This window comes from Cibotium barometz, chromosome 64 (genome assembly GCF_041138505.1).
Source record: "Cibotium barometz isolate CiBa-2024 chromosome 64, ASM4113850v1, whole genome shotgun sequence".
Classification (NCBI taxonomy): domain Eukaryota; kingdom Viridiplantae; phylum Streptophyta; class Polypodiopsida; order Cyatheales; family Cibotiaceae; genus Cibotium; species Cibotium barometz.
The window spans coordinates 27,473,924-27,500,143 of NC_141109.1; the positions used below are offsets into that span (position 1 = coordinate 27,473,924).

General features: G+C 41.0%; 1 protein-coding gene across 1 annotated transcript; it reads left to right on the forward strand.

The window, feature by feature from the left end:
• The first annotated feature begins 17,959 nt into the window (after positions 1-17,959).
• LOC147603476 (ABC transporter G family member 1-like) lies at positions 17,960-23,069 on the forward strand. Its single transcript, XM_086796641.1, has 11 exons — positions 17,960-18,542; positions 18,925-19,004; positions 19,381-19,670; positions 19,783-19,954; positions 20,048-20,134; positions 20,370-20,501; positions 20,826-21,020; positions 21,148-21,234; positions 21,478-21,750; positions 22,181-22,288; positions 22,469-23,069. The coding sequence occupies exons 1-11, from the start codon at positions 18,200-18,202 to the stop codon at positions 22,799-22,801; spliced, it is 2,100 nt and encodes a 699-aa protein (XP_086652767.1). The 5' UTR covers positions 17,960-18,199; the 3' UTR covers positions 22,802-23,069.
• The last annotated feature ends 3,151 nt before the right edge of the window (positions 23,070-26,220 follow it).

The following is a 26,220-nucleotide window of genomic DNA, read 5'->3' on the forward strand; positions in this document are numbered from 1 at the left end:
TTGAATGAGTGAACTAGCACGAAATACTTAATGACTAGTATCCAAGTGGTAGGTGGTGGTATTAAGGAGGGGTTAGTGAAACGATGGTGTTAGTAAGCAAGTGCGAGGGGAGAATTCTAAAGGGACAAGGAGGTAACTCGCATGGAAACTCTTTATGCTCCGAGATGTTAAATTTTGATGGCAATGTTACTTGAAGCACTAGCATCTTTATCAAGACACGGTATCTTGGATCCTGTGGGTGTTGAGTTATTGAGGTGCAGTGTTCTCTCTTTTGCTTTTTGCGGTTTGTCTTCTTCTATCATTGTAGCTCATGAAACTAGGATCCTCTATTGATAAGAGTGGTAGTTGATGGAAAGGATCTAGAGATGTTGAGCATAAGAAGAAGTTAGGAGTAGGATTGATTAGGCATGAGGCACAGCTATTCGAGTGAAGCGAGGGTGATTAAGAAGATCTAGGTGATGGGTTGTATCATTGACCAGGCTTAAGAAGATCTAGGTGATTAAGAAGATCTAGGTGATGGGTTGTATCATTGACCAGGCTTACACCCACCATGGTCCCCCCATCCAGAGATTTACTTAGATGGTTGTCGATGGTGAAGCTTTGTGTAGTGTGTGTGCATAAGCTAGAGTCATGTGAGAATTGCAGGTGTTGTGCATGGGAGAGGACAAAAAGGTATGTCCATGGTCCAAATCACCTAGATATTCCTAATCACATAGTGTGTGCATAAGATAGGTTCCTGTGAGAATTGCAAGTGTTGTGCATGGGCGAGGGCAAAAAGGTGTGTCCATGGTCCAAATCACCTAGATATTACTAATCACATCGAGACTCTCTTTCTTTGGTGTCCTCATGTGGGTGAGGACTTACATGTACTTATTGGTCAGCTTACCCTTGAGTTTAACTTTGAGTGGTTAGATAAGCTCTTACATTTGTAGCACGACCCCTTGGTTCAGTGACAAAGTCGAGGGGTAGGGTGGAGAGTTGTGGAGGAGGCTCCTTTGGTGTTGCATGGGCTAGGCGAATTGAGCTATTGAGTGCCCATGGGTTGGGTGTGGTCAAGTCCATAGGATTTAGTTGATGAAGAAGGGACTTGCTTGCCCAATAGTTGCCAAACCATCTGCATCGATTGGATAGGTACCATCTTGGTTGGTGTGGTTTTTGCCAACTGTGGAGTGGTATGTCATGGGATCCAAATGATGGAATTGCCATCATGGAAGCCTTGGGCATCTAAGAGATGTTTGGGCACCCATCGTTGTCAAGTAATGAAGGCCTATGCTTGACAAGCCTTCTTGGTTTTTGGTTGACGAGGCTTTGAGCTAAGAGGAGGTTGTCGACGTTGAGGTTAGGGGTGTGATTGTGGCTTTAGGAGCTACATGTGTGTGTGTTGCCTGCATGGAAGATGTGAGCTTTGAGCATGTTGGTAGGCATCCATCATTGTTGGCTTGGTTGTGCTTGGGGTTGCCAAACTTGCAGCCATGGGGCCTTTTGCCGGCAGCTTCCTCGAGAGTTATTGTGGGGGATGATCACATGCGGTGTTCTTGGGTAGACAGAGGCGAGTATTGCCTTCATAGTAGCATTGTGCTCTAAGTAGGCAGCCGGGGAGTAGCCAACATTGAAGCTTTGACTTAGGGTTTGTTTGTGTGGGCTTGTTTTTCTTATTGCGCTTGGGTTTTTTGAGATGGCCATTTTGGGATCCATAGTTCTTTATAGCCATCATAGAATCCTTAAGCTACAAGAAGATTCTTGGGGACCCACCATTGATTGTCATGATAAAGGTAAGAGGTCGGGGTGCTTGCAGTGTGGGTGGTCAAGGATGTAGAGTTGAGGGGGAATGTCGAAGACGAGGCTTGATTGTCATTGTTGGAGTGTGTCAACAATGCCTTTTTGATTGACTTTGGTGAGGCATGGGGTGTCGAAAAGGAGGCTTGATTGTCAATGTTAGAGGGTGTCGACAGTGCCCTCTTAATCGGCTTTGGTGAGGTATGGGGAATGTCGACGGCAAGGCTTGATTGTCATTGTTAGAGCGTGTCGACAGTGCCCTTTTGATTGGCTTTGGTGAGGCATATGGTGGAAAAACATGGTAGACTATTGGTGATGAAGATGGGGCATGAGGGGGAAGGGAAATCAAGGGTGAGGGTGTGTGTATGATATCCTCTTGGGGACACAAGAGGACTTTGTTTGCCATTAACTGTCATGGTGGCCCTGTCTTCGCGCCAATTGATTTGGCAGTGAGTGGCATCAATCCACTCTTTTCCAATGATAGTCCAGCCTTGGATTGCTCTTGCATCTATGACATGAAATCTGCACTCCAACTAGTTATTGCCTATAGATATTTTAGAAATGAAATATCCCACTCATTAAATGCATTTCATGTGAAATATGAATGTAAGTGTTTTTTGGTGTGAGTGTGTGTTTTCCAAGAGTAGTGTTCCACATCTCCAAGAATATGAGATTGGTGTGGACCATAGGGTAGATGTGGGCTTTTCACCTTTGTGGATCATTTTCAGTCGGAAGTCCAATCCATACTCTTGGTGGGTTTAGTTCTAGTGGAAGTAGAGAAGGGGTGGAAGACTTACTGGTTATTGTTGGGGGTGAGAGAGTACCCTTTGTGGAAGAAGTTCGTGTTGTGGCAGAGGATCAGATTTGATGCACTCCCCATCCCATAGAATCATCGTTACCTTTCCCTCGGGAAGCTTGATGGTGGTTGTGTTGTGAGTTCAAAGATCGCTGCCCACTTCACGCATTGAATTCGGGGTTGCTAGCAGCACAAGTAGCACTTCTTACGCAGGGTAGAGCCTCTCACTCGGGGCCTAGCCCACAGATATTTGAACAAGAGACTAATCCCTCGATTCTTCCAAAACCGAACCCGAAAAAACTTCCCTCACCCAAAAAGCACGAGTAGCACTTCTTACGCAGGGTAGAGCCTCTCACTCGGGGCCTAGCCCACAGATATCCGAACAAGAGACTAATCCCTCGATTCTTCCAAAACCGAACCCAAAAAAACTTCCCTCACCCAAAAAGCACGGGCGATTCCTCTAGGATATTTTTATTCTAACGTAGTCAAGGTCATCACTAACCAAAATGATCCCACCAAACCCATAAGTCACATGGTCAGATCAAGGAAAAGAATTGCACTTGGATCATAGAGACCAATGCTTTTTTCCTCATCGAGAGGGAGGCAGAGCTGTTGATTCTTTTCCATAGAACAAGGACTGTCCGAGAGTTACTTTATCTATCATACCATAACAGAATTGAGTCTCATTTTAGGGATCCATCAGTCTAGCCTAATCCCATCCAGTCCCATGGGTTAGCCAACTGCCCAACCATTGTAGTGATAGGATCCATTTAGGAATTTGGTTATGTTTTGTCTTGAGTACCAGGGAAAAGAGTTCCCATGCCCCTTAGGTGGCGCTTCATGCAAATTTCAAGATAGTCGCACCACTTACACACCCAATATGAAATTGCCTTTTTCACAGATTCAGATGTAAAACAATCTTTTAATGAAACCATAGTATCATTGATCATAATCCTCCAAAATATCCGGTTGAATTCTAATTTCCAATCATTCCTTCATGGTGTACCTATGGCATCATTGGCAACCGGAACGCTCACCACCTGTCCACTCAGGGGCCTTTTCAATAGTTCTTGGATCATAGTACCCGAAAATATATTCACTTATAAAAATCCAGATGGACTCTCCATTGAAGATTTGCAAGATCAACCAACAGATCCATATAAAAGAGCCATGGACTCATCCGTTTGAGGACAAGCAATGTGAATCAACCAGATCCATGCCCGAGTTCAGAAAACAACTCTAACACCTTATTTCATTTTCATCCTCGATGCACACATGGGTATCTTTGCGGTGAGCACCATATGGTCAGCACCCTCTAGGATCCTTTGCAGGTCACCTAGCGCTTCACTCATAGGCTGCTTCCTTGGTCTCTCATTCACTGTACCGAAAGCTCACCATTTAAATCGAACCGAGACTAGTCAAGACCTCGTCTGACCTTGCTACTACACGAGACATCCTCCATTGACTCTCCGTCAGCTGTTGCAACTTCATCACTTAGGTCTCCACCACCTCATTCATAAGACGGTCAAAATGCTTCCCTAGCATTCTTGACATAAAACGGTCATTTCAAAATAGGTCATAAATACAGTTTCTATAAAGAACTCTCGTCTTTCCACATTTTTTTACATCAATCTACATTTCTTAATCCACGTCCAATCATATGTATTCTCATCATCCTTCATCCATTCTCATCCAATCACATCATATTCCATCTCATCCAATCACATCATATTCCATCTCATCACATCTATCCACATTTATCCTTATCACATCTCATCCATTTTCATCTACCCATGTCCACATTTCATCACATTACATTCATTCACATCTCATCCATTCATATCTACCCCGATCCACATCATATCACATCACATCCATTTCACATCACATTTCACATCACATCTCATCCATTCACATCTATCCCGATTCACATCACATCCATTTCACATCACATCTCCTCCATTCACATTTATCCCAATTCACATCACATCACATCCATTCACATTCATTTATATCACATCCATCAAATCACATCCATTCATATCCATTATATTCATTCTCAACACCATCCCCTTACATACATTCTATCCTTATTACATCACATCCACATCATATCTCATTCATACAAATCCCATCTCATTCATCCACATCCATCCAATCATTCACATGAACGACTATTCACATCCATCCATTCATTCACATTCACACCTATCACTTCACATCTCATCACTTCACATCCACATCTCTTTACATCACATCACACCCACATCCCTTTACATCACATCACATCCATTCACATCCACATCCCCTTTAGATCACATCACATCACATCTCATTCCACATCCACATCCGCATCCATATCCATTTATATTACATCACATCTTATCGCATCCACATCCACATCCATTTACATCACATCACATCTTATCACATCCACATCCACATCCACATCCACATCCATTTAAATCACATCACATCCACATCCACATCCATTTACATCACATCACATACTATCACATCCACATCCATTTACTTTACATCTCATTCTTTCACATAACCTCACATCTCATTCTCATCTCATCATTTACATCCACATTCATTTACATCACATTCTTTCACATACACATCCACATCCATTTACTTTACATCTCATCCTTTCACATAACCTCACATCTCATTCTCATCTCATCATTCACATCCACACTCACTTACATCACATTCTCATCCATATTCATTTACATCATACCACATCCTATCACATCCCATTCACATCTTATCACATCCTATCACATCTCATTCCCATTTAGTAGCTTTTTCTACTTCGATACCGACGATGGGACTTTTTCTAAATTTCTGTCAATTGTTGTGGGCCTAGGTAAAGGTTCTTTTTCTCGGGACGGCTATTTTCATATTCTTTCTCAAATTCCTCAAGTGAAATATGTTAAATAATCTTCTTTTGGATAAAAGAATTCATGGGATTCACAAAAATCAATTCTACCCATATTTCCCAATAATGCTCAAAATTCCACTTTTGATAAATATTTATAAATTGAATTATACTAAAAATTTCTCTTTTTCTCATTTAATTTCTTGGATCTCAAATATAATGGGAATTTCTCTTTTTACATTTAATTGATTGAATTCTAAGTGTCATGGAAATTCCTCTTTTATCATCAAAGAAATTTATCTAAAATTCCTCTTTTTTTTAAATAAAAATATACATTAATTCAATATGCCAAAAATTCCACTTTTACTATTTAAATGATTGAACTCCAAATGTCATGGGAATTCCTCTTTTATCATTTAAATATTTCTCATGCATAAAATAAATTTATCTAAAATTCCTCTTTGAATTTTAATAAAAATATCCATTAATTCAATATGCTACGAATTTCACTTTTCCCATTTAAATGATTGAATTAAAATGTCATGGGAATTTCTCTTTTATCATTTAAATAAAATTACCATAATTTTCTCTTTTCTTAAATATTTAATTATGTATAAACCTTAAAAATTAGTTCTCCATTGAATGTGATGAAAATAATTCTTTTAGTTAAGGATGACCAACCCTAGAATATGGTAGGAGTTCCTCTTTTCACGTTATGTATAAGAATGAATTATGTATCAATTTCTTAAAATTTTGTCATAGCTCCGCTGCTATTACTGATAATTTTTAATATTTTTGAATCAAATAAACTCAGTAATATAATTATGATAGTATAACTATCTTCTAAACTAAAATCTAATTGGATATGAAGGAAAGTAAACCTTTAATCACACTTGAACAGATATAAAAGCATTAAGCAACAACTAGCAGCTATTGGCAAAAAGGTAGAAGATGATGAGGCACTAGCTGTGCTTCTGAAGAGTGTGGACAAAGGTGAATATGAAAATATTGTAGCAACACTAAAGAATGTACCTGAATTGAAGCTACACGAGATAGAAGGAGCTCTACTAGAGCAAGAGAGCAGAGGCAAAGAGAAGAAATGGCTCGACTCAACAGCAGGAGAAGAAAAAGCATTCTTCACTCGAGGAGGATTCTCTCGAGGAAGAGGACGAGGAAGAGGCAGAGTAGGAGGAAGGACCTTCACTTGCCACAACTGTGGAAAGCCAAGACACATGGCAAGAGACTGCTACAGCAAATCGAGTGGAGAAGGAACGACATTGGCAAACTTCATGGAGGCTCCTAAAGAAGTGGAGTCGGATCATCTTTTCTGAGAGAGAGAGAGAGAGAGAGAGAGAGAGAGAGAGAGAGAGAGAGAGAGAACCCCACAACCCAATGTAACGTGGCCCAACAAAGTAAAACCACCTCTTAGCCACCGCCGATGATGTAGGCCATGTGGTAGATGTATGTGTGAGCACTTTAGTCAAGGTCACGGGCACTTATAGTAGCCTTGGACACATAGAGAGAGAGTGTCAAGGACTATGAGTTTAGGGACTTGAGGCACTGGGGTTGCGGACTATCAAGCAAGAGGGAAACTTAGTATAGGGTCCAGGTGTGCTAGGATTGTTCACTTGAGGGGAGGTGTTAAAATATACAAGTGAATAGGGTGTGTGCGGGAACAAGCCCTTGGGCTAGAGGCTATAAAAGAGAATCTGTAAATGTGAGATAACCTATGAAAAGAGCTATTAGTTAATTGCTCACTTAATTGTCATCTAATCTCTTTGTTAATGATGTTGATTCTAGCATTTGATCCACCATAGCTCATCACATTGCTGCAATTTTAACATCATTAAGGGTTTGATGACAAGAAACTGTGTATGATAGAAGTGACTATGTATCACACCCGCACAATATTAAGGGTTTGATGATAAGTATTGCAAAACAAAGAGATCCTCGAGTCGTGTGTGGCAGTGGTCACAGAATCTTTGGCGAAGGGACCTCTGACCATGGGATGTGTGTGCAAGGTATGTAAACTCACTTGAGCATTTGATTCCCTTTGTGGAGGTAGACATGATTTGTGTCCCAGGATCAATTGTGTTTATCGCGATTGTGTTTATCGCATGAAGGGTCTTCTTAGGATTATATCATAGATGTCATTACGAAAGTCCATGACGACAAATGTGAGTTTGAAGGTCATGTCAGTGACTCTAATCTTGAGGTCATGCGCTAGGTCAAGGGGTCATGCCGATGTCCTGTCCGCAAGGGATCAAGGTGTGGTTGGCCCTAGTTTTCCCAGGTCAAGGGATGAAGGTGTGGTTGGCCCTAGTTTTCCCAGCACATTCTTGTGAGGATGCTTATGCCAACACCCCATCTAGAATGCCTCTTGCCGCATGTCCATTGTAGGAAATAGGCAGGGCTACGTTTGTGTCATGACCTTCAAAGTAGTGGCCCAACGCATTTATTCGAATTGTTGGTGTGCCTTTGGGGTGTGGGTTGTGCTCATGGAGTAGTTCAAGATGATGGGCCTTAGATTCTTCCAAAGAATCTGGCCTTAGATTCTTCCAAAGAATCTAAGTTAGCTCTCTCCTCCACAGAAGCCTGTAGTTTTCATTCCATTCAATCCCTAAGGTCATTCCATAAATCTAGATTTCCTTTTAATAAGCTTCTAATGTGCATTTAGATTTGGTAAGAAAGGAAGGTTGAGAGGCCCGCAAGGTCATGTCTATGAGGAGCTTTCTCATGTGCATGTCCTTATTTCATAGGGTGGACCGACAATGGTATATGGAGGTTCAATTTGGTCCTTATTTGACGCGGGTGGAGGTTGATATTTGGGTACCGTACGAGGGTAAAAGACCTTAGCATTTGAATCTTGTGTGGGCACATCGTGAGTCTTTGTGGGACTCTGTGTGACTGTTTGCACCAAGTTATTTGATGTGAACGTGGGATTTGGGCTTAGCCACATGTGAAATATGCACTAAATAAATAGGAGGCACAGGTGGGGCAAGATCTTTGTTTGTCAACATTATGTTGGCGAACGGATCTTCCCTGGATTTGAACATAAGCTAGGGCTCATGCCTTACTGGGTGCGGAAGTTCAGTATCATGTCCCACACATCAGTATCATGTCCCACACATCGAGTAAGTATGGGGGACTGCACGCACTTGGGTATTGATTCAAGGGATACAAAATAGGCGGTTGTTCAAGTTGAGCTTGGTAGTGCTCTACCAGTGCTTAGGCCTCCTCAAGACGTTACTTCTCGAGGATGGGATTGGGATATTTGGCCAACCGTTTTTGCTATTTGGTGAGTTTTTGGGGGCTGCATGGGGGAGTGGCATTTCGGCATGATCATTGCTCTAGGAGGAGGATGATGTGGTCTTTATTGAGCCACTATGGATGCTAGCCCGATCATCACCTTTTCCAATGTGCTTAGAGCGTTGTTTCTTTTTGGGGATGGGGCACATTTCATAGCTAAGGTTTTGGACTGCTTGGGTTTATTGGCCTTCTTAAGTTTGGACTGCCTGTGTGACGACATTCAATGGGACCATGGATATCTTCCAATGTTGACGCCCAACACATTAAGGGATGGCAGGCCTTTGACCGTGGAGTGAGGAACTGAGGGGAAATCCTTAAAGTAATGGTCGATTACACAGCCATGACATTGAGGGAATTTTACCACTCTATGTGAGGATTGCTTTTGAGGGCATTTGGCCACTCTATGGGGTCCCTAGCAGAGGTGGTTTCCCCACGGGTGCACCTATAGTGTGCACAATTGGTTTAGGGTGCATGTGAGGCACCGAAAAAGGGAGATGATGTGTTATGGGTGCCTCAAGGGTGGTGGAGCACATGGGCTCTAGGGGTTTACTAATGGACCCAGTCTGAATCTTTCCCTTGAGCAATGGGGTTTCCCTGGAGATGCAACAATTGGAATGGAATGATGGGCACTACAGAAGGTCGTGGTGGCGCTATGTGTGAGTTGTTAGTTGGAGGTCATGCCACCAATAATGCATGGTGCCCGAGAGGAGATGAGAGATATTACAAATGAGTTTGGGTTGTGAATGGCTCGGTGGCTAATTGTGTGGAATGGCTTTCTTGCAGTTTACAATTAGAAGTTAATAAACTTAGTGTCAGTTGGGAGCTGCTTTGGTCAGTTGGGTGTTAGAAGAGGTTAGTTGAAGGTTTGAGAGAGAAGATCAGGGCTGTGGGAGGTCAAGACAGACCTGGGAGAATAGCTGGAGGAGTCACAGGGGTCTGACTGTATCAGTTGGAGGATAGAGGACATCAGTTGAGTGGATTGGTACCTTGATCTGGTGTTTGTGCTGGCGTGGTGATGTTGGTTATTCGTATTCTCCAACCCGACACATGAGCATATCCCGTGGCTTTAGGAAGGTATGACAATGTCAAAAGGTGTGAACGGTTATACCCAATTTTTTTTAAAGGGATGGTATTCCCGTACACATAAGCATATTCCCTCAGCTTTAGGAAGGTACGACTGTGTCAAAGGTGTGAACGGTTGTGCCGAATTTTGTTTTAACGTACATTGTGCGAATTTGAACTGAGGTGAGGTAATTGTTGAGTGTGGGCCAACTAAGATCCCCTCATTAATGCAAGGTAGGTGGCAAAAGGCTAAAGTTAGAGGTTAGCTCTAGATTAGTGGTTTTTAACTAATCTAGAGGTACTCTAACTTAACTAAAAATCAATCCTTCTTAATCCCATTGTTAATCACCTTTTAACTCTCTTCTTTGCTCTATAATTACTCCCTAATGGTTAGGAGCTTACAGATGGAGATTTGATAGGTGGGTTAGAAATGTTTAGGCTAAGCCAATGATGTGATCACCCCTAATTAATCTCTCTAATTAGGACTCTAATTAACACACTCAAAAGAGGAAACATTAGGCAAATGAGACCTAATTAGTGCTAGTTCTCACTAATTGTGAGCTAATGGGAGTGGTCTAGCCATGGATTTAGGTCAAGGTAAGTGTTTAGAACACTAATGCCACTCCAATTACTCCAATTACAAACAATTAGGCTCAATTTTTTTATTTTTAGCTCTCTTTAAGTTTACTAATCATTCTAACCAGTAGATTAGTGATAATTAGTGAAAATAAAGAGATTTTATTTTTGTTTTTTAGTGTATTAGGGTTCTATCTTACATTCCTAAGCTACCGACATACACTAATCTAACAAAAAACATGTTTGAAAGCAAAAAATTAGCAAAAAACACTCTATGTTTAAGCAAAAACCCTCCCCAAATCTCTAGTTTTTTTGCTCAAACATTTGCTAATCCTACTTGCAACCACAACATATGCACAAAATCAAAACAAAATCAACAAAAAAAATTCAACCAAACAAATCAAACAACCCAAAAACCGAATGCCATAGATACTTACTTGGCATCGGGCTATGGAACTTCGTCGGATTTGAATCAAAGAAGGCTTTGACAAGTAGTTGATTTGCGTTGTCAGAACTCCACCATAACTACTTGCCACCGCTATCCTCCTGCACTCATTGTCACACTAAGGTAGTTGCTAATCGAATTGGTGTTGCAACTTAACTCGTGAATATCATGTGGGATATTCACGAAAGACAATCGTGATGGTAGCCTAATCACTCAAGCAAGAGGGAAGCATGAGAGAAAAAGTAATTAGTACTAATCACTCCCAAACCCTTACCCTAAGCACAACCACACATGCTAGATTAGAGTTGAGAGTTGAGAGAGAGAGAGAGGGAGAGAGAGAGAGACAGGGAGAGAGGGAGAGAGGGAGAACACTCTACTTCTATTTCAAAAATGGAAAAATGAGTTACAAACAAGAAAAACTAGATATTATAGTTCCAAGCATTTTCCTAGTAGGCTGCCGAGGAGTAAGTGACCCGAGGCACCCAAAACATAGTTACAAGGCTTTTCTCTATGGTTTGGCCAAGTAACCAAGATCCACTTGGCTGTCCTTCAAAGCTCAACACTCGCAAGCGTATTTAGGGCATTTTTAAATGACGGGATTTACAATATAGTGCAGTCACCCATTACATAAGTGTGCAGACATGGTTGTCGTAGGAATGTGTTAACCAATATGTGGTTTACAAATAAATTCATGGTAACAAGCATAGTAATGCCTAGAGTTTTTAGATCAAAAGATTCAATATTTCATTTTTTAGAATTAAATTACAATTGATTTAATGGGCCTCTAATAGTCAGAACAATTTTTACAAATTACATCTTTAAAAATCCAACCATTACATTTGTAATTTTACCTTAGATCCACATTTTACTAATCTTTCCCAATCCAATCATCACCAGTTCCATAAAAATTGAGAATTTTACATGGTAGATATGGTGGGAGAACAAAATAGTATGTTTTTTCACAATTTTAATGCCTTTTAAATAATATCAAAAATAGAAAAACACATAAAAATTTACTCGATAAATCAAGTTAAGCTCTATGTTATGTGAATTTGTGATATGCAAGGTCAAAACATCATATGAGTAATGATGTAAAAGCTATATGTAATTTACTCACATTTAGTGTACCTGCAAACTTGGGATAGGGCCTGTACACAATTTTTGTGCCCAATCAAAAGGGAAATTTCAATTATTAAATATTTGATTTGATTATAGTTATAGTTTCCCAACTGAGTGCATATGATGTTTCATTAGAATACCTTGAAGAGAAATTGCTTAGGTAACTAGGATAACTAGGAAAACTAGGAGAGATTGGCCATTCTTCTTGAAAATTTGCTTATTTTCATGCTAAACCTAAGGGCACCCACTAAACAAAACTGGATAGCCTCATCTTGCAACCACCCATTGGAAGTGGCAATCCACTAATAAATCTTAACATATCAAATCAAATCAAAAGGTTGAACCTTCTAGTATGTGTTTTAACATCTATTTGGATGCACTAAAGAAGTAATGAAACTAATCAATATTAACATATTAGTTACACAATAGTATGTTATGCACATTAAAAGTTTGGAAAGCTCCAACATAGTCATTACAAACTACTTTTATCAATATTAATATATTTGCTACACATCAACATGTTTTGCACAATGTCATTATAATTTTGGAAAGCTCTAGCAAAGTCAAACAACTTAACCTAATTGTAATAAAGCATAGTTGGGTTGCCTAGTTTTAGCAAGGCATAATAATATCTATCAAAAATATTGAGTTTTATGTAGTAGGGATATACTTTTCAAAAAATAATATACTTTAAAAGAAAAAAGTACTTCAAAGAAGATTTTATTGATTTTTATAAGAGCGCTTTAGTACCTAAACAATAATACGTATGGGACAATTCTTTTGGGTCAAATTCAGCATGCTTCTACCCAATTGTGTATCATGATTAGATCCATAAAGACAAATGTTCGAGAGAGCAATCATGTTTCTTGTCTATAAAGGCAAATATTAAAGACCAATCATGGTACTTGTCCACCAACACAATGATTGGTGTGGTGCACATACATCCATAATTGGCACTCTAATTCCAACTACTACCTAAATTGCACTATTCAATTTCAACAATTTGAATCATTCATGAATAATGCTTGAATTACTCGTTTCATGCCATTATTTTATTTGTTCACATGTTACAAATTTTACATTATTATTTTTACCATTATATTTCTATTTAGAAAAAAGAAAATAATAAATATGCTTACAAGTTAACATGTGCTTGAGCTTGATTTGCATTTGTTAATTTCAATAAAATATAATTTAGCTATAAGGAGTGGGCATGCTTGCTTTACATGTACCAATTTATTAGAGTACTGATTAGAGTACTGAACCTTGAAAAAAAATTAACATGTGCTTGAGCTTGCTCTACATTTGTCAAATTAAAGTCGTGTACTAAACTTACTTTGTGTTAATTGTGATGGAAGGTTGAGCTTGCTTTGTATTTATCAAGCTTCATAATAAACATGTGTTAACTAAGTAAAGTATGAAACGTCGAAAAAAAGTGACATGTGCTTCAACTTGCTCTGCATTTATCACATTATAGTCACGTGTTAACTTGGTTTGAGTGGACATGTGATGGAAGGGTGAGCTTTCTTTGCATTTGTCAAATAATAGTCAAGTGTAAGTAACTTGCTACAAGTTTCTTAATAATGTTTAACTTATTTGCAACTTGCTAAGGAGCTAACATATTCTTGCACTTTTCTATAGCATGTACTTGAGATTTCTTTGAATTTGTAATACATAGAATAAGGAGCCTTCCCTACCCAATCACCTGTGAGGCGTTGAAGCTATGGACGGAGACCTTAATAATGGATTGTTGGTTGCAGGTGAGGTGTTGGATTGAGAAGAAAAGGCCTCCAAGGTTTGGTCCTAAAACTCAGAAATGGTACCGCAAGGAAAACAGATGGATCACACTTTTTTTGCCTTCATTGAGAACCCGGTTGACACTAGACCTACTGTCAAGGTTTGGTCAAAGCATCGGGGTATGTTAGAAAAATAGTCCCCCGGGACTACACTACTGAGGCCATAATGGAGGCTTGGTTATTACTGGGATATCAGATCTCGTGGGAGCTAAGGATGAGAAACACCGTGGTGATATCCAAAAGGCAAGCTCTATTGTACAATCACACAACTTGGGAGCGAGTGATGAGAAACACCATGGCGATCTAGAGTGCAAGCATGAGGAGGTAGGTTGAAGTACCTTAGATTTCGTTGGCTAAAATGCCTGCTATCTTTCCATGTGGCGAGCGTAGGGGCGCCTATTCTAACTATAAAATATTAATGGCACTAATCAATATTAACATATTAGTTACACAATAGTATGTTATGCACATTACAAGTTTGGAAATCTCCAGCATAGTCATTACAAACTACTTTTATCAATACTAATATATTTTCTACACATCAACATGTTTTGCACATTATAATTTTGGAAAGCTCCAGCAAAGTCAAACAACTTAACCTAAGTGTGTCAAAGCATAGTTCGGTTGCCTACTTTTAGCAAGGCATAATAATATCTATCAAAAATATTGAGTTTTATGTAGTAGGGATGTACTTTTCAAAAATAAATATACTTTAAAAGAAAAAAGTACTTGAAATAAGATTTTGTTGATTTTTATAAGAGCGCTTTAGTACCTAAACAATAATACGTATAGGACACTACTTTTGGGTCAAATTTACATGCTTCTACCCAATTGTTTATGATGATTAGATCCATAAAGGAAAATCTTTAAAAGAACAATCATGTTTCTTGTCTATAAAGGCAAATATTAAAGACCAATCATGGTACTTCTCCAACACAATGATTGGTGTGGTGCACATACATCCATAATTGGCACTCTAATTCTAACTACTACCTAAATTGCGCTATTCAATTTCAACAATTTGAATCATTCATGAATAATGCTTGAATTATTCTTTTAGTGCCATTATTTGATCCAATTATCTGTTCACATGTTACAAATTTTACATTATTATTTTTAGCATTACATTTCTATTTGGAAAAAAGAAAATATACTTACGAGTTAACATGTGCTTGAGGTTGATTTGCATTGGTCAATTTCAATAAAATATAATGTAGCTATAAGGAGTGGGCATGCTTGCTTTACATGTACCAATTTATTACAGTATTAAACCTTTAAAAAAAATAGCATGTGCTTGAACTTGCTCTACATTTGTCAAATTAAAGTCAAGTGTACCAAACTTACTTTGCTCTATATTGTCAAATTAAAGTCAAGTGTACTAAACTTTCTTTATTACAGTATTAAACCTTTAAAAAAAAATAACATGTGCTTGAGCTTGCTCTACATTTGTCAAATTAAAGTCAAGTGTACCAAACTTACTTTGCTCTATATTGTCAAATTAAAGTCTTTGCTAAGGAGTTGGCAACTACTTGAGCTTGTTTGTGGACGATTGAACTTTTCTTTCAACCTTAAATAAAAGAATTCTAGAGTCATGTTCAGAAATGGAAATTGTATAGTCATAGTTATCAATATTCATATCAATAAAATTTTTAGGAAACTTTTAAAGGTAGGTGGAAGAAGATGCCCATTCTAGCACGCATTTACTAATACGTTTAAAATGTAGAATATAATATTTACGTATATATTTTGGTAGCTTTAATAGGGTAGATAGACTAGTTTTTCTCATCAATTTAAAATGTAGAATATAATATTTACGTATATATTTTGGTAGCTTTAATAGGGTAGATAGACTAGTTTTTCTCATCAATTTGAGTACAAACATGACTATATTCAGAAAGTTGTGCCCAATTTGAATTTGAGGCCTTTGGTCCCACATTTATTGACACCGCTTATAAGAGCACACGTGTGTGATATGCATTTCACAACAAGTCACAACAATGTGATATTGTTGTGATATGCATTTCACAACAAGTCACAATAATGTGATATTGTTTCTACTGTAATATAAGAGCACACATGTGTGGTATGCATTTCACAAAAACAAGTCACAATACTTTGGAGCATGTGATATTTTCTCAATACTGTGATATTGAAGTATGTGATATACAAAGCATAGCAAGTCAGCATCACAAATAATACAAACAAGCTTCCATATCACAATACTGTAATATTGAAGCATATGATATACAAAGCATACAAAAGTCACCCCATCATAAAAAGAATACAGACAAGCATGTGTTATGAACGAGATAGATGTACCTAATATTAAAGTACGCACGAGACAAGAACTGACAATTTCAAAAATAGTTTTTTAAGAAAAAAATATAATGTTATCTTTTCTCTAAAAATGCACATAACTCAAAATTTTGTTGCGATCCTTGAAAATTTAACAATTATATATATATATGAAATTATCATGGACCTTTTTGTACCATTTGCACAGAGAGAGAGAGAGAGAGAGAGAGAGAGAGAGAGAGAGAGAGAGAGAGAGATTCTCTTATCCTCTCAGTAAGTCGAAGAGAATATAGGTACATATTCACTCAAAGTTGTATTTTAGGTGCATTAATTAAATCGGATGCTTTATGCGGCGGAATTCCACGCTACCATCATGCTACACTGTCTTGGAACCTTTGCGACTGCTCCTCTTCCACTATGTTCCAGACACCTCGCTCTACTACACAAAGAGAGAGAGAGAGAGAGAACTTCTTTGACGAGCACCTAAGGAGCCCTCCCTACCCAATCACCTGTGAGGAGTTGAAGCTATGGAGGGAGACCTTAATAATGGATTGTTGGCTGCTGCTGTTCTGCAGGTGAGGTGTTGGATTGAGAAGAAAAAAACTCAGAGATGGAACCGCAAAGAAAACAGATGGATCACACTTTTGTTGCCTTCATTGAGAACCGGGTTGACACTAGACCTACTGTCAAGGTTTGGTCAAATCATGGGGGTATGTTAGAAAACAGTTCCCCGGGGTACACTACTTGAGTTTATCGAGAAGGCAAGCTCTAGTGTGCAGCCACACAACTAAGGGATGAGAAACACCACCTCGGGACTATTTGACACCCCTTTTTTCAAAGGGGATCAATGGCGGACATTGTCGCTCAAAAATCGAGGATCGGGTGGGCCGTCGGATTTTTTGTGATCCCATCATAAAAAAAATACAGACAAGCATGTGTTATGAACGAGATAGATGTACCTAATATTGAAGTACGCACGAGACAAGAACTGACAATTTCAAAAACAGTTTTTTTAGAAAAAAATATACTGTTATCTTTTCTCTAAAAATGCACATAACTCAAAATTTTGTTGCGATCCTTGAAAATTTAACAAATTCTATATATATATATATATAATTATCATGGACCTTTTTGTACCATTTGCAGAGAGAGAGAGAGAGAGAGAGAGAGAGAGAGAGAGAGAGAGAGAGAGATTCTCTTATCCTCAGTAAGTCGAAGAGAATAGAGGTACATATTCACTCAAAGTTGTATTTTAGGTGCATTAATTAAATCGGATGCTTTATGCGACGGAATTCCACGCTACCATCATGCTACACTGTCTTGGAACCTGTGCGACTCCTCCTCTTCCGCTATGTTCCAGACGCCTCGCTCTACTACACAAAGAGAGAGAGAGAGAGAGAGAGAGAGAGAGAGAGAGAGAACTTCTTTGACGAGCACCTAAGGAGCCCTCCCTACCCAATCACCTGTGAGGAGTTGAAGCTATGGAGGGAGACCTTAATAATGGATTGTTGGCTGCTGGCAGGTGAGGTGTTGGATTGAGAAGAAAAGGCCTCCAAGTTTTGGTCCTAAAACTCAGAGATGGAACCGCAAGGAAAACAGATAGATCACACTTTTGTTGCCTTCATTGAGAACTCGGTTGACACTAGACCTACTGTCAAGATTTGGTCAAAAGATGGGGGTATGTTAGAAAACAGTTCTCCGGGGTACACTACTTGAGTTTATCCAGAAGGCAAGCTCTAGTGTGCAGTGTGCAGCCACACAACTGAGGGATGAGAAACACCATGGCGATCTAGAGTGCGAGCATGAGGAGGTCGGTTGACGTACCTAAAATGCCTTCTCTCTTTCCACGTGGCGAGCGTATTCTAACTATAAAATAACTGCGTTTCTCGTGTTTTTGTTAACAAGATCTCAGTCCATCTCCGTCGTCACTTTTAACCATCCCTCGTCTCCGTCACCTCTCGTTAAACCCCCGGTGGAGCTCTAAACATCATCGCCTTTTTTTCCCGCCATCTGCAGCAGCAGCTGCTCATCCCACCTCGCCGGAACTCACCACTTAATCCGACAAGTTGCTGATCGAACGGAACCCTTCCTCGCACGCTTTTCCCGCGTCTAATCTGTCGGGAACAGGCGGAAAAGTAATGAGTTCTGTGAAAACCCGGGAAACTGAGTCTGCTTTTCCGGCGAAATGCGATAATGGGTCTGTGCAAATGGGCGACACGGGTAATAATCCGGCTGATTTTCCCGGGAAGGAAGGGGATCGGCGGATGCACACAGCTAGTGAGAATGGGCGGAAATCGCCCAACTTGGATAAAGGGGTTATTTTAGTTTGGAAAGATTTGTGGGTGACAGTCTCTAACAATTCGAAAGGCGGGAAGAGGCCCCTCCTTCAAAACCTGACTGGCTTTGCAGAGCCCGGGAAGATCATGGCCATCATGGGTCCTTCTGGCTCCGGCAAATCAACCCTCCTTGACACCCTTGCAGGTACATTTCTCCACATTTTGTTTTCTTTTCCAGTTTTTGCTTGATTTTTTGGCGTAAAAACCTTGTTGATCTGCAACAATTCACAAATTTTCAGCTAATTAATTATCTTCCACTTCACACTTTCTTTTATGAGCTAATTTCCTCACATTTTGAAGCTCCTTAATTAACTGCATCATCACAGCGTTCGCCTTCTTATTTCTCAGGCTGAAAACCTGTTAATCTTCAAACTTTTATATATTTTTCAAGAGATAAAATGGGAATAATAATTCTAGATATCTACCTGCAGTGAGATCAGAGTTTATTTTGTTTCAACTCTGATCTAGACTGAATCGCCAACATTGACAAGATATTTGACATTCTTTATAATAAAAAAATTCAACAGGGAGGCTTTCTTCCAATACCAATCAGACAGGAGAAATCCTCATCAACGGCAGAAGACAACCGTTATGTCATGGAAATTCAGTAAGTGTGTTAATTAGCACGCACAAAAAATGGTTAATGAGCTTGATTAGTTTGGAGAATTGTAAAACATGTGATCCAAGTATGACCTGTAAGTCAGAAAACATGGAAAGAGAAAAAAGTTGTATCATTGTACATGATGGCACCTACCTGTATCATTGTTGTACAATATGCGTAGCACATGGGTCATGTTTCTTTAGACAGATAGGGGTAATTACCATCATGTGACATCACTTCCGATCACTGAATACATTTTAGCACTGCCTAGTGAGCTTCTATCATTAGTTTTTCACCTGAGCTCACCGAGCTTGTGATGTCTTAATCTAATATTTCCTTACATTATTCCGACATTAAGTGATTTTGTTGAGCTGCACTACAGGCTTATGTTACCCAAGATGATGTTCTGATGGCCACATTGACGGTTCGGGAGGCAGTGTTTTACTCGGCGCAATTGCAGCTCCCCAACAGCATGTCTACTATGGAGAAGAGGGAGAGGGCTGAGAGCACAATCAGAGACATGGGCTTGCAAGGAGCCTCCAACACTCAAATTGGAGGTTGGAGAGCCAGAGGACTAAGTGGAGGCGAAAAACGGCGAGTTAGCATCGCCATTGAAATCCTCACACGACCTCGACTGCTCTTTCTGGATGAACCAACAAGTGGCCTAGACAGGTAAGCTTCAAAGAGCTTTCACTCTGTGGTGCACAATATGGACTTTCTGAGCTTAGATAAACGGTATACAAATCTATGGATAAACCTGCAAATCTATCACTATGTTTTACAGTGCTGCAGCATTTCATGTGGTTAATCGGCTAAGGCATCTAGCCATTGATGGAAGGACAGTTATTGCTTCCATCCATCAACCCAGCAGTGAGGTTTTTGAGCTCTTCAACTCCCTCTACCTGCTCTCAAATGGAAGGACAGTCTACTTTGGTGCTGCATCCGAAGCCGGAGAGGTAAACATTAATGTAGATTACAAGGGATTTTTTAATGTTTTTTCAAGGCCACCTCTGGTTGGGTTCTAATCATGTGAAAGTGTTTTGTTGCAGTTCTTTTCTGCCAATGGTTTCCCATGCCCACCCCTTGGGAATGCATCGGATCATTACCTTCGCACAATCAATAAGGACTTTGAGCTAGTAAGTTTTCAAAACAACATCCAAGTATTAATAGGGTTGATTTTTTTCTTCTTCTTCTTCAATAACTTAAGAAAAGGTCATATGAGACAGTATGCATATATGTATGTTTGTATGAATGTACGTACATATGTATGTGATAAAAAAGAGTTGCATACGTAACACACTTATTCCTGGTTACAATGGCTCTCAGTACTAGTTATGTTTGTGGACCTTAACCACCACTTGTTATGTGTAGTCACTTGACATTGAGGAAGGGGCCCCAGGAGTGAAGTTGAAAACTGAGCAAGTCATAGACATACTGGTCCAAGCCTACACCAACTCAGATGTGGCCATGGATGTTGCAAACCGTGTGAACGAGCTTGGTGAGGTGGGTATAAATCTCAATACAATCTTATATTTGTACAAGAAATACCCTCAAGCACTTGGCTCTATCAATTTTCTGCATGCATGCTTTATATAAGAGTGTATTAAGAGGTTGCACAATCCTATGTTGCCTACAAGGTTAAGATCAAGTGTTATGTGAAAGAGTATCAACAGAGTACACAATACATGCTTCTTATATGTTATATAAGCTAAGATGAAGTGTGTTGTAAGAGTGTATTAAAAGAGTGCAAAATCATGAATCTGCTTATATTTTAAGTAGTATAAGATGAGAGTTAGTCACTGAAAATGAGAGTTGATGATGATGCAGGAAGGAATACCTTTGCAGATTGTGTCCGATCGTGCCAACTTCTTTACTCAGGTGCATGTTCTTACCAGAAGATCATTGAAGAATATGCATAGAGACCTTGGATACTATTGGCTTCGGTTGGCCATATACATATCAGTGTGCATGTGCGTCGGAACCATATTCTACAAAGTAGGCACCAGCTTTAGTGCTATACAGGTCAGTTCAATAAGCTCCTCATCATCACCAAACCACACAGATGACTCAAACAAGCTGGAATGAGATTTGGTCATGCGTTTAAAAAAGGTGAAGCTTAAATATTTCAAATGTACTGTGATAATTGCAGGCTCGAGCTTCAATGCTTATGTTTGTGTCATCATTTTTAACTTTCATGGCAATCGGAGGTTTCCCAGCTTTTGTGGAAGACATGAAGGTAGCACTCGAAAAAATTTGAGGGCTTGCATTTTGGTTTATTTGAAATGATGAATTATGCAATTTGATTGAGCAGTATTGCACAATGCTCTATTGTTTGATATGCATGCATATGCATACACACATGCATGTGCACATATGTATTCGTGTGGGCTTTAACGTCTGCAAGGAAGTGATGAGTTATGAAAACTGGCAAAGTGCTATTGTGCAATGCTTTGATGTAATGCTTTCATGTTTGCTTCAGGTATCTGGTAGGGAGATGTTTAATGGGCATTATGGAGTGGCTTCCTTTGTTATTGCAAACACCCTTTCCTCAAGCCCTTTCTTGTTTCTCATATCTGCGGTACCTGGGGCCTTTGCCTACTTCTTAGTGGGTCTTCACTATGGATTTGATCATTTCATCTACTTTGTGTTGACACTCTATACGTGCATGCTTGTGGTGGAGAGCCTCATGATGATGGTTGCAAGCATTGTTCCAGACTTTCTCATGGGTATTATCACCGGAGCAGGGATCCAGGTATGTGCAAGAGTGCCATGGTGAGAACATGAGAACAAAAAGAGGGTGGCTTTTGCACTGTGAAATGTGAGAAGTGCACCTATATTTTAATCAATTAATGCAATGTAACATCTTCACCAGTGTCCAAAAGAAGATAATACCTAGCAGCATTTACATGTTTACGAAGCCCATCCCGGCCACATGGTCGAACGCCCATGGAGCTGATCCTATGGGCAATGGGTCTGTGGTTGGACGACCCATGGAGGTGATCATGCCACATGAGCTTGAAGCTTGATGGATGGTACATTTGAGTACAGGCCCTGAGTGCATACTTTCCTTGTCTACTACAAAAACCTGGTTGCAGTGCACTCTTGTTATGATCAATTACCATAGCAGTGTAATTGTTGTCCTTATGGAAGGGCATTACTAATCAGGTGATTTGGCCCTGCAGGGCATCTTTATCCTGAATGGCGGGTTTTTCCGTCTACCTCATGATATTCCAAAGCCCTTTTGGAGATATCCAGTATCATTCATCGCTTTCAACACATATGCTAATGAGGTACTTTTAAAGATTCCATGGGTGAGCCAATTTTGTCTGCTTCTTATGCAGCTCATAAACTCGTGTGTTTGTGGAGTTAAAACATGCTTGCATGCATGTATCTAAGCTTGATAGATTTTCTTAATTTGATGATATACTTATAGGAATGCCTTGTTGCATATTTGCTTTTACTCTACACAGGGATTCTACAAGAATGATTTCAAGGGTCTCACATTCGAGAACAATGTGCCCGGTGGCGCGCCAATCATGGGTGAATCAATTTTGAGCGGCACATTCCAAGTGAAGAGCTTCTCAAAGTGGGTGGATCTGTTGATTCTGGTAGGAATGGTGGTGGTATACCGGTTCCTCTTCTTTGGTCTAATCAAGCTAAAAGAGAAGTCCAGAGACTCAGGGTGTTTTCCAGCCACAAGATGGAGAGGAAAATGCATGAGGTTCTCTAGATTATTGGCCCATATTTGGAACCATTATCATGGAGAACCATTGAAAGGAGGAAGTGGTACTGATCTCACATAAAAGGGTGCTCAGAGATACCCAAATAAAAAATTAGGCTCTGATACTACCTACATGCAACTGAAGGGGAGCTGTAAAAGGGACCTTGATACAGTTGAAGATGCCTAATCATGGCCAAATGTGGCCTGGCCTTGCAAATTGATCAAATAGCATCATAACCTGTTGGTGATCCCCCATGTTAGATCTTGTTATTTAATCACAGGCTAGCCAACCTATTTGTGATGTAATTATTTCCTTTTTAGTTAATAAAGTCCCTAGCAAAAATAATAAACCTCTCATAGATATCTCTCTACCTCACTACCTCTCTCTCTCTCTCTCTCTCTCTCTCTCTCTTAGACACACTAAACCTCTCTTCCTCTCGCTATCTCTCTACTCTCCTCCTCATCCTCTCTCTCATTCTAACTCCCTCTTGTCTCTTCCTCTCACTCTCTTTCTAATCTTTCTCCCTATGCCTCCTTTCCTCCTCGTTCTTTGTGAATCTCTCACTTGATCTCTCTTTATTTTATTTTTTTTTGAGGAAACACAGAGCTATAATACTGAGTATGAAAAAACCCCAAAGTGCCAGAGGTGGCCTACTGAGGGGGCATACAAACTGTGCAGTGAGAGGCGTGAAGCCTGTGAGCAGTCGGTGCTACATCACAGTGGATGATGTGATGTGTGCAATATGAACCACTGTGGGGGAGTGTACTCCCATCTAGCATGTCCTCCAACAATCCTGAAGAAGAGACCCGTGCGCCCCCAACGACGAATGAAGGCCTGGAGTCTATCCTGAGCTGTCTGTGAAGGCCGACAGGAATCATCATACGTGGAACGCAGTGCACGGATAAGATCGAGCCAAATCAGGACTAGAGTATCACGTGTCGATTGCCGCGTGTGACTAAGGACATGGAGACAACGAGCTCTCCAAATGTTCCACATCGCAATCGCAGCAATCACCATAAAAACATCATCCCTATGCCAATGCTCCATGTGCAAGGCGTCAGGAGGAATCATACTGAGGTACCCCCTCCGATACCCCGTCGCCGTAAGCATAAGCACAGCATCAGTGCCCTCACCCTCAAAGAACACATGAGGTCCCGGCCAAGGAAGGAGCCATAACACAGACCCCCAACTGAGGAAACATGCATGCTGACCAGCTCTGCTGAGGAGAAGAGCCACTGCTCGCCAAACAGAGGAAGCCATAGGACACGACCAGAGGCAGTGGGCCTGAGACTCCTGAACCTGATGATCACAGCATATACAAATGGGATCATGGCCCATCAAGGCACCCCAAGTGCCGACAGCAAGACCAGCATGAGCAGTCAACCAAAAAAAGAGAGTGATCCGCCGAGCAATCCTCAGCCTCCAAATAGATACCCAGTACTGTGCCAGGAAGGCATGAGAGAGACCTGCATGTAGCCAAGTGCCCGAACGCGTAGGTCTATGTAACTGTCGTCGAAGCAAGCAGTGCCTCCCAATCCGAACAGTATACCCGAAAAAGGAAGTATGCCTAGCGCCGGTCTCCACAGCAGGCCACTCCCATTCCCCGGGGTCCCAAGTCAGTTGCGAAAGAGGCCATCCCTCCCAGATCCATAATCGCCAACGGGCAGCCATACCAATGTGAAAAGACGGGTCCACCTCCCGTCTTTTCCTGAAAGAGCCAACAACACGGATGGGAGTCCAGTCAGCCTGACGCAGCTCCTCTAGGCAACCCAAACCATGAAACTGTAATCTGACATGGCCAAAAGCATCTGGCATGCCCATAGGGATAAAAACCATAGGCCAATAACAATGAGAGCTCCAAACAAGAAAGGGTGTACCTGCAGTACCAAACATGCATAACCATCCTGAGTGCTCAGGCATCTCATGTAAACCCCGAATGGCACGATCCCAAAGCTCTGGAATAGCTACATCAATCTCTGCAATCCGAGGCAAAATACCCCTGCCTATGGAGAACTCCTCCCCAATAAAATCTGCCGGAAGCTGCCGTGTCTGCGACCAAGCATGCATCGAAGCAGCCGGGCCGCTATCCCAAGCCGCCCAGTCAATGTGGGTCCTCTGGCCAAGCTGGCGACCCTCAGTATCCAACACATGGGGATTCCAGATCAAGGGCTGACGCTCAATCTCTGGCAGAGAGGCAGGAGAATGTCTATGCATGCCCTGTCTCATGGAGATCCATATCTGTAAAATGGAGCGCATGAAGGGTGACAGATGAGCTGTACGCAGAGGAGAATCTGAAAAAATATAGCGTATACACGCAGCCCAAGTATGACCATCGCGGGTTCCCAACTGCGGGGTCACTGTGTGCAAAACCGATCTGAAAAGAAGCTTCCAAGTTTCATTGCCCGGAAACAAGGCGCGGACAATGAACTTGGTAAGCAAAGCATGACACTGCATCTCTGGATCAATAATGCCAAGGCCCCCCTCTGCAATGGGCCGGATAATCGTCTCCCAACGGACTCTAGCTCTAGTGTCAACAGTGCCATCACGGCCACTCCACAGGAAGTTGCGAATCAGGCGGCGAACCTGCCGCATCACTCCCGTATGAAGCATCCAGCAGGAAGCAATGTACCAAACGGATGCCAGCAGTACTTGATTGGCCACAAGGACCCGCCCTGCAAGAGACAAGTGCTGGGAAGACCAGTGGGGCAGAGCTTTCTGCGAAGCGACTGCAAAACCGGCGCAAACTGCTGCTGGGGAGTGATATCCAGTCCAACCTGAAAACCCAGATAGCGACAGGACTGACCCCGCTGCAACCAAGTAAACCCCTCTGCCACACCCCGAGTCGGGACATCCTCAGAGCCAACCAGCATACCATATGACTTGTGCCAGTTAATGCGAGCACCACTGGCCAAGCAATAAACATCAAGAACTGAACGCGTCACATCAAGGACAGCAATGGCATAACGGACCATGAGCAAAGTATCATCAGCATACTCCTGATCAATCAGGTCACGCTCGCCTGTAAGTGGCAAGGTGACTCCCTGTATATCTCTCTGCCGGGCATGAAGAAAGTCAGAAAGTGCCTCTCCCACAAATAAGTACAAAAAGACTGCAAGGGGGCATCCCTCTCTCACAGAGCGAGAGATGTCAAAAGATCTGCCAACAAAACCCCCAATAGTCACTGCACTGGCTGCTGATCTGTAAAGTGCAGATACTCCGGTGATCCACTGCTGCGGAAACCCCATGCGAGCAAGAGTACCCTCTAGGAAGGACCAATCCACCCTATCGAATGCTTTCTCAAAATCAAGAAAAAGCAATGCTAGGGGAGTGCCAGTAGACTGAGCCCACTCTACCGCCTGATGGTAGCAAAAGATATTATCCAGGATACATCTGTCCTGGATAAAAGCAGTCTGTGATCCATGAATGATGTCTGGAAGAAAGGGCCTCACTCGCACTGCCAGCATGGAAGCTAATATCTTATATACCGTAGGAAGGAGAGT